The sequence below is a fragment of the Aythya fuligula genome, chromosome 2 (genome assembly GCF_009819795.1).
Source record: "Aythya fuligula isolate bAytFul2 chromosome 2, bAytFul2.pri, whole genome shotgun sequence".
Lineage (NCBI taxonomy): Eukaryota > Metazoa > Chordata > Aves > Anseriformes > Anatidae > Aythya > Aythya fuligula.
Window position 1 is genome coordinate 60,896,638 of NC_045560.1, and position 9,673 is coordinate 60,906,310.

Consider the following 9,673-nt stretch of genomic DNA (forward strand, 5'->3'; position numbering starts at 1 on the left):
ACTCAAGTTGCCAGAACTCATCACTGAAAGATCTTTGAGAGTTCAGTCACAGGAGTTCTCTTTGTTTCTGTAGTATAGAACTTCCTTAGTAAAATATATGCACAAATTAAGCAATTGCCAGGTGAGTATCAGTCATGTCGGAGGCAAACTAGATCTTACCTATGTGGTGAAGATATTCCAAGGGCAGACACCAGAACCACCAGCATTATTCTTCACCTCATTAGCAATCAGATCCATTGAATCCAATGAACAACTCCTGGGAGAAAAGTTGCATGGGAGGAACATGACTGATGACTGGGCTTTGCATTTAGAGTGGGGTGCGATGTAGCCTTGCAGTGTGGATGTACCATACAGATCTTGATATGACTTGTCACACAGTGAATTCCATGTCAAGTACATCAGTGACAACAGCCAAACACATATTCAAAAAATACCAAAATACTAAATTAGATTGTCTACTGGTGTCCATCTCCATGTGCAGTTTTTTCTTTTTTGCGTCTCCTAAAGATGCCTTTTGCATGCATGAGGCTAGTCTGAATTTGTGTATCCATTTTGAGTACTTAGCCTTACTGATGTTTTTTGAAAACTTGGCCTTTGAGACAGACATAAAGCATTTGGTAAAATTAGTAGTTTATTTAATGACTGCATGAGCTCTGTTTATTAATTGACTGGCTGTTCTTAGCAAGAAAAGAGCACTTAATTATTTTTTTTGTTATTATTTTAGCCTCTCAAAGTAAATGCTTACTAAAAAGTGTGTTTTAAAACTGTGCTTATTTTATTACAAAATCACGTAAAATGGATTTCCTTTAAAATCTACAGAGGATTACAAGTCTTCACTCTAGGTACTAATACTAATATCTTGAGTCAGTTTGCTAGGCTGGATGAAAGTAACTTAAAAGTTAGGTGGTATGTTGCAATATTGTCTACACTACTACTTCTTTTCTGAATAGCAACGAACCTCTCCCAGTAAATCAGAATTAAGTACAGTTGCTAGGTGTCAAATTCTTCCCAAGTAGGTAAGTAAAGTGTTTGTAGAGGTGAACTTACCTTTAAGAAAGTTGCTCAACTTCTCTTTGCCTCAGTTCCCTGGCTGCAGAAGGACTTATATACATTGTGTGTATAAATGCACACATACCAGCCACTTAGGGAAAAGCGATGTTCGAAGCATGTGTTTATTTGCTTGCACATGTCTCATTGAGCAAATGATGATCTGCATTACAGAAAAGCTAAGGGATTTGCCTCCCAAAAAAGTCAATGAAAGACTGAATAATCAAAGCCAGACCACTGGAGTACTCACAAGCTTACCTTAACCACGATGTCATCCTTCCTCCCAAATACATGGCTTCTCCTTTAACTACAGCCAAAGCCTATGGCTGCTTTCCAAACATGCTTTTTCCTCACAGGGGTGCCTGGGCACTGGCAGTTTGCCAGTCCTCTATGGAAAAGCTGATACACAATATCTGTTCATGACCCCTCTGTACTGTGGCAGGGGTGCTTTAATTGGGAGAAAGGAAGTGGTGCATCCTCTTGGAGCTGGCGACCTGCCAGAATTATCCAGGGCCACGCGAACCCAAGTGCAAAGCGTTTTTTTCTCCTACCATCTTGGCAGCAATAAAATGAAATGCACTTAAGAAGCAGTGATCTATGTCTGCAAAGGGAAACTTCCAGTCCTAGCAGCACCAGCCTGCTTTTCAGAGATTCAGGGTATCACCACTCTGCTGGCTGGTGACATCTTGGTGGGGATGGTGTTCTTGATCTCCCTTTAACTGTGATTAGCTGCATACTCTTTTTTAACTGTGGTATCGTTTGAGAGAAGGGAGAAGAGTTCGTGAGGCATGCACCTCGAAAAGGTGATAAAAGGCTAGGTTAATTCTTTCTAAAGGGTTGCAAGGTAGGTGGCTAGGGACCTCAGCCTAAATTAAAGAGATTGGGTAGTAAAAACTCATGATTCTGGAGCATGTCCAGAGAGATGCCACAAAGCTGGTGAAGGGCCTGGAACACAAGTCCTATGAGGAGCAGCTGAGTGAACTGGGTTTGTTCAGTCTGGAGAAAAGGAGGTTCAGGGGAGACCTTATTGCTCTCTGCAACTGCCTGAAAGGACCATGCGGGGAGCTGGGGGTCAGCCTCTTCTCACAGGTAACTAGTGATAGGACAAGAGGGAATAGCCTCCAGTTGTGCCAGGGGAAGTTCAGGTTGGAAATGAGAAGACATTTCTTCTCAGAAAGAGCAGTCAGGCGTTGGAACAGGTTGCCCAGAGAGGTGGTGGCGTTACCATCCCTGGGGGTGTTCAAGGAAAGGTTGGACATGGTGCTTAGGGACATGGTTTAGCGGGTGACACTAGTAGTAGGGGTATGGTTGGACCAGATGATCTTGGAGGTCTTTTCCAACCCTTATGATTCTGTATAAATCCAGACTGTAGATCTTAAGCAGGTATGTCTGGATAGTTCTAATAGTAGATGAAGTAACTATATAATAGAGAAAAGGTGGTTTGCAATTAAGGCACCAAACCCAAAGTACCTTGTCAAAGCCTAGTTCAATGGGGGTGATTCTTAAATTTTTGTTTCTTAGCTACATGTGTCAGGACTTCGTTTGCTTTCTTTACTTGCTGGTTTGCACTGTGGTCAGTAATCTCCATTAGAAGATGTTTGTCAGCGGAGGCATACTGATAAAAGTCAATACTTTTTTTGTGTGTGTGTGCAGCTAAGTACATCATTATGCAGTAGAAATTTAATGAAATATTGCATCTTGCTGATTGACATTAGTGGCAAAATCTCTCATACAATTATGGATTCTGTATGAACATTGTTCACAAACCTATGTTCCTAGCTCAGTTATAGTCTGCAAACACTACTGTAAGTCAAGTCATAATGATATTTTACAGCAGTATGTAGCTGTTCCTATCTTTTTTTTTTTTTTTTTTTTTTTTTTACTTGTTTCTTAATGGAAGATGTTAGTGGGAAAAATACTTTTTAAAAGAAATATATAGCATAACCGTTCTTCTACAATCCACGTTTCAAAATATTTCTCTTTTTATTTGTTTGGCAGAATGAGTCTCAATGGGTAAGATAAAAATGCTTTAGGCATTTACCCAACAGTAAATATAACAAAGACAGTGGTATTACTTGCACTCTCATCAGCTTTGTTTTTTCCAAACTGTGGATTCAATTTTATTTTGTAATATCCTCATTCTTCAAACGTATTTATTGTTGGCACCCTAGAGAGAGTGCCACAAGATAGTAATGCAGGAAATGTCAGCTAAGTGTTTATACTTTTAGAATTTAGAAAAATACAATTCAGTGACCAGCCTGTGGACATGCAGATGGGAATGTAGAAAGCAGCAGCAGGAAAAAAAAAAGACAATAATTTGTTGTGATGTTAACACTTTGGAATGACTTTGACTGGGGTTTTCAGTTTGTGTCAGTGCTTGAAGAATGCATCTTAATGCGCGTGTTGGTAGATGGGACTTATCGGTGATTTTTAAGGGATTTAAATCTGCCATGGCAGCAGAAGGGAGTTGTGTATGCTAGTGAAAGAGACTTTGAATACTTGAGATTGAATAGATGACTTGACAGTGCTGTTTCATGGCAAGAAATAACTTCACACTATCAGGTGTAATTCTGCAGACTACAAGTAACACAGATTTTCTATTGCTTTGTTGTTCTGTTTTGCCAGGAACATGCTTTCTGCTCAGCATATACTGTAGATGGCAGTAAGGTTACGCTAGAAAAAGGTACACATACTGAAATAACTAAATTAAAGTCTATGTGTAAAAAACTATGGATGGGTTTAGGTTTTAAATCTAAGCCCCCCCCCCCCCCCCCCTATTTACAGCAGCTCTAATCCTTACTTGCAGCACCTCCAGAAGGGACTGGTCAGTTTTTGTCTATTCTGGTAAATCACCTTGCTATTTCCTTTTTGTTTGGTTCTGCCTGAATTTGTGTGAATTTGTTTAAAAGCAAGAAGACATCCCTTTGCAGTTTATCATGGCAGATGTGAAGCATGACAGTTTGTGGGTTTGCAAATATTTCAGTGTCTCTCTCCTTTTCCAGGTGTAGGGTGTGAATCCATTTTGAGTGCCACTGTAACCTCAAGATTTTGGCCCTATGTTTCCAATGGTTTAAATGTCCCTCTTTCTCCTCTCTCATCTCCACACAGAGGAAAGGATCTGGGACATGGTGCCCTTGGCATGGCAGTTCCCCTCTGGTGAGGTCTTTCAGGTTTAAGAGTAAAAGCATGGTGCAGGCTGAGTAGTGTCCCCCTCCGGAGACCTTTCTTTCATCCACACTGACTCAAAATGCCCAGAACTAAGGGCCTCTTCAGCCTTCCCAAATCATTTTCACTCAACGTTGAAGTGTTGGCTAGGGTTTGCTTTTCTTCTTTCCTACGTTACCCTTGCTGGCTGGTCTTTCCTCTTCCATTATAACCCTTTATCTTCCCATGGTACTCTCTCCTTGCCTCCTACAAATAGGATCTATTGCTCTTCCTCTGATGAGTACCTTCCCCAGGCACAGGTTCATCATCAGTCCTTTTCTTGGCTGTGGTGGTGTGCATTCACACACTGCATGATGTGGTCATGAATCTGGACTTGGGTGTTCCTTTGCCATGTATATACATGTACACACATATTTATAGAAAAGAAACAATATTAGAGAATCATGGCCCATGAAACAGGCTGGAGACCACTGGTCCACTGAAAACTCAATTTTCACAAATGAGATTACAGCAATAGCTGACAATTTCTCCCCTTTGCCCTGCTTGACGTCCAGCACTGAGTCCTAGCTGTCTTCACTGAGTTTTTTAAGTTCTCTTAAGAGCTTTGCATTAGCACAAAAAATATTAGAGACTATAGGTCTCTGGTGTCATTTCTGCTCCAGTGACAAGAGACAGTATATAATCATCCCGTTGCACCATTTCTGTTGCTTGGGTCCATGTGTCCTCCTCCTTTTTATCCCCTTGTCTCCTCACTACATGTTAAACTAGCTTGTTCTCTCCACCTTGCCACAGGCACTTCTCCGCCATCACCATATGGGTTAATATTGCTGTCATTTTTAATGAAATCAGTTTATTGTAAGGAGATAGATATGTGGGCTGTGTGGTCTCTTGTGAGGCAATGATTATGTTGTGATTCCTTCACTGCCATTCCCAAAAAGTCTTTCTGGTGATCAGAGGGCCTTTATCTCATTAAGTGGAAATATGCTGTGTTACTGCTAAGGAACAGTATCCCATAACAAAGCATGCCCTTGCCATCTGGGTATGGCAAATATATCTGATCCCTGACCATTATTTTACGAAGTGTCCAATAAAACAAACAAACAAACAAAAACCTTAAGGTTTGGCTTATCATTTCTATTATGTTTAAATTAAGCCCTCTACATAATTTTGGATTACCTGCAGCACTTACAGCAAGTGACCATACATAGCTTCACAGTGGCACCTGTGGGTGCAGGATTTCATGCTTCATTAATATTTATTAAGGTCTTCAGCTCACCTTTTTGCTCTGCTGGATAGCTATACAAAAGCATTCCGTATCCAGTAACAAAATAGTAGAATACCAAAACTATCATAACCAACTTTTAAAGATAATTCCTGAAGCAGATGTTCACAAACAGACCATTTTTATTAAAATAACAGTGGGATAGAGTTTGCTTTTGTTTGTTTGGCCCTCGAGGAAATTAAAAAGCCCTTCTATAATTTTGATTATAACTTCAAGTGAGGATTTTATTGTACCAAGGATGTGGTTTCATGAAGGATGGAAACCTTAAGGGTTTAAAACCTGTTTTTAAAAGCTACAAATTGAACTTCTCTGGTTAATCTTAGGAATTCAAGTCCCCTGGCAATTTTCTTGTCTATGTGCAGAACTTGTAGGTCTACTATAAAAAACTGTTAATACAAAAATGTCACACACTTCTTCAACACATCTGCTACCTGAGCATATGTAAGGTGTATCTGCAGGTTCCACTGACTAAAATAAGTACCTATGATTAATCCTACTGGGACAAATATTGGGACAGCAGAGGTGGAGTAAGTTGTAACTTGTTTTTTTGTTCATTGCCAATAAAACTATACATTGGAGTCTCCATGTTGGAGCATGAAAATCTAAGGAAACTTTTGTTCTTGGCTTTAAGTCTTTGTTGATACAAATTACACTGGCATCAACAGTGAGATTTTACTGGGGTTTTATGACGTTCTTATCTTGAGGATTTATTCCCAAAATGCATCCTTTGCACTGATATAGCTGTATGTATAAGTCAAAATATCACTAGCAATGATATTTTTCTTCTACAGAAGAAGGAACTTGATTTGGCTTTTTTGAAGCAAGACTGAAGAACAGAGAACTAGAGACTTCTTTTTATTATTTTTTTCTATATTCCTGAATCCACTGGTCTGAATGGGAAGTGAGGAAGACATGGATGTTCAAAATTCAACAATAACCTTTTGTGAGGACATTATTTGAAAGAGAAAAAACATTATCAGCGTGTTTGTATGTACTGAGCAGCTGATAAAGCTCTGCTTGTAGTGGTTGGGGAGCAGACTATGTTCATAGTCTGTGTACAAGACTATAAACGAATCACTTCTCAGGTCTGATTTCAGTTATCCCTGGTAGCCTCTGGAAGGTTACTTGATCAAACCCTGTAAAATTGAGATTTTAGGCATTTATATATGTGTCTGTCTCTTGTGTATTTGTGAAGTGATTGTAGCTATGTGTGTAAAGCACATCCATGCACTCAGGAGGGTAACAGCTATCGCTGGATTAGTAGCGTGCATCAGGGCTGTGGTCCATGATTACACAAGAAAAGGAACTTGTTAAACTGTGTTTCAGCTTCCCTTCCAACCCCTACAGTTCTGTGATTCTGTGTATTTGCACAGAAGCTAAATGGTGGAGGTAACAGGCGTTGAAAAGGTGGTGTGTGTCTGGTCTTAAGTTGCCATGAATCCGGGATGTAGTTGGGGCTCACTTGCAAGGACCTGGGCTTTATAGGAAGCTCTGCTGGAAAAGTGCTTTCATCAGCTTGAACAAGCCGCCTTCCAAACCCCTGCAAGTTAAAATATACTTAAAGAAAATTAAAATTGCTAAAGAACTGAAGCTAAAAAGTCCGACTTAGCAGAAACTTAGTAGTGACAAAACAGCACAAAATATTCCTACATACAACCAATTTGGGAATAAAAGATGGCAATAACTAGATGATAGAGGAAGTCTAAAGCATCGTGTTTTACCCAGCAGGAGTAAGAAAACAGGTTTGGAGTGGTAGGAGTTACATAAATGTTTAATTAAGATGAACAAAATATTGATTCAGTGGTCTCGATGGTGCACTACTAAACTTGAGGAGTTGTTTTTGAATGCCTACCAAAGTCTGTTATTAAAACAACTTTTGTTTATTTGAAAGACTTATAAAAAAAAAAAGAAAAAAGAAAAGGCAAACAAAAAATCCACAACCACAGAGATATGAGAGGTCTTTATCCAAACTGAAATGAAAACTGCTTCTTTTTTTTTTTTTTTTTCTCTTAACTAAGTACAGGTTTTTAAGAAACAAGAAGATATGCAGAATGATTATCAGCCTGAAAGCTTGGGGAAGAGCTATTGTTGATGCTCTGCATTTTGTAGGATCAGGCTTGTATTTTGCCTTCTGACCTTACACAACAGGTAGCAATGGCACAAAGATTTCATTTAGCAAAAAGAAAAATCTGAAACTGTTTCGTCCAAAGGATTCTAACGTAAATGATCATTAAATAGAAAATTTGAGATCTGAGTTGACATTGCTGTCAGGAAGAGGAGAATACCTGTAGTTACACAGAAATGGGCTTTTACTTCTAGAAACAGGGGAGCCAAAATGCCAGTGGATGTCTCCAGAGCTGTGTTGGAGCATCAGCAATAGAGCATACTGGCTTTTCTTGAAGAGGGGTTTATGAAAAAAGCAGATAGTTGGAGTTTGGGGATGGCCATATTGAATTTTTCTGATGTCTTCTGTTTCATGCATTTGTGGACACTGAGAGCACAGTTCATAAAACTCTGGCAGCCTTTATGTGGAACCCAAGAGCTAGCCTGGTTTTTAGGTTCGTATCTAAAATTTGCATTAGTCTTCATTTGAAACCAATAAACCTGTATCTGCTTTCTCTGGTCTGTGCTTGTTAGAGATATGTTATGTGCTTCTTTTTTAAATTATTTTTTTTAAATTTCACTTTATATAAGAGGAGTCAGAGTAGTTCAGCTATAGGGAGCAGAGTACTTGTGAAGATTTGGGACTCAGTCTGATCTCATACTGATGTAAACAAGGAGCTATGATTCTATGCTTAAAAATTATATATTGATACCTGTGCTATTTTCTTTTTTTTTCTTTTTTTTTTTTTTTTTTAATTTTCTGACAGTGTAAGTTCCAATTTAATGATGCTGTTACTTACCACTGTAATCTCTTTTTGATTTACAGATGGGCTTCTTCCGCCGGAGGTACAAAGAAATTATTGAGGCTGAAAAGAACAGAAAGGAAAATGAAGATAGTTGGGACTGGGTCCAGAAAAATCAGTGAACTGCCCACAAAAATGAAAAGCCCAGTCATGTGACATGCCCTTGCTAGCCTATAGGTCCTGCTCTCATATCTTCCATATGTGGAAGAAGGAATCTTCTCCAGATTTTTCGGAGGCCCCATTGATGCTGTGTCCTTATCACTCTAACAAGCTAGGGAACATATCCTGAGGCAACCACTGCGGCAATGTCGGGTGACTGGAGCAATTTACACTTCATATAAGAGCTGAACTTTGAACTTTGGTAACCAAGCTGCAGTGCAGAGCAATATTTATGAATCCAACTCTGTGGTATACCCTCAGGGGAAGACTGTTACCTAAAAATATTTTTTATAAATATAAGCTTTTTATATTGATTATGTCTTTATATTTGTATCAATGTTTTATAGTTTCTATTGAATAGCTATATAGTTCACTCAAGCACTGATATCTGGCTAAATCCTTGGAATTACATATATGTCTATATAAATCCTATTGTACTTTTAAACTTCAATGCAAGAGACAAGAAAGATTTTCAGATAAAAGTAGATGGAAATGTCATATGCTTAATTCACAAGGCTTGGTAATATTGTATATAGACCATTTAATGGCAATAAGCCAAAATCTTTTATCTGTCTCTTTTTGAGTTGAATTTGGTGTTTGATTTATAAACTAAACAACCTTAAGCATTATACATATGTGGTGTTCTGTATTTGAGTCTATACTTCACTGACCTAAATGGGAGAGGATGAAAATGTTTCCTTGGTGACATGTAGCAAGACTTTTAGCTCACCTTGTATCACTAAAGAAAGCATAAAATAATGTTTTCCTTTTGGAAGTTTTCTCTTGCAGTCTCTAGTATTGTGGTCTAGGACTGGACAGTTGAGATACCAAAAGGATGTAATTGGGCCAAGTACTGTAGCATTGATAAAGTCCTTGGAATTAAAAAAAGAAATAAAAAAAAAAAGGAAAGAAGAAAAAAAATTAAAAAAAAAAAAAAGATGGAGACTTATTAATGTTAAGAAGGATGTTTTTTAAGCTACTGTCAATGATTGCGACCTGTTGCTGTCAAAGCAAGAAAGCAAGTGATGAATTAATGCAAGTTATGACCATTATACCTGCCTTGTGAGTTTTATACACAAGTCATGAGTTTGTTTATATGATAATTTTGGGAGAG

At 38.5% G+C, this 9,673-nt stretch overlaps 1 protein-coding gene across 1 annotated transcript in view; it reads left to right on the top strand.

Annotated features, from left to right (window-relative positions):
• Nucleotides 1-9,463, top strand: part of ITGA9 (integrin subunit alpha 9) — a 216,740-nt gene extending 207,277 nt beyond the window's left edge. Inside the window, exon 28 of the mRNA XM_032180885.1 lies at nt 8,424-9,463. Within this exon, the coding sequence (XP_032036776.1) occupies nt 8,424-8,522 (99 nt within the window). The 3' untranslated portion in view covers nt 8,523-9,463. The remainder of the gene's footprint in view (nt 1-8,423) is intronic.
• The last annotated feature ends 210 nt before the right edge of the window (nt 9,464-9,673 follow it).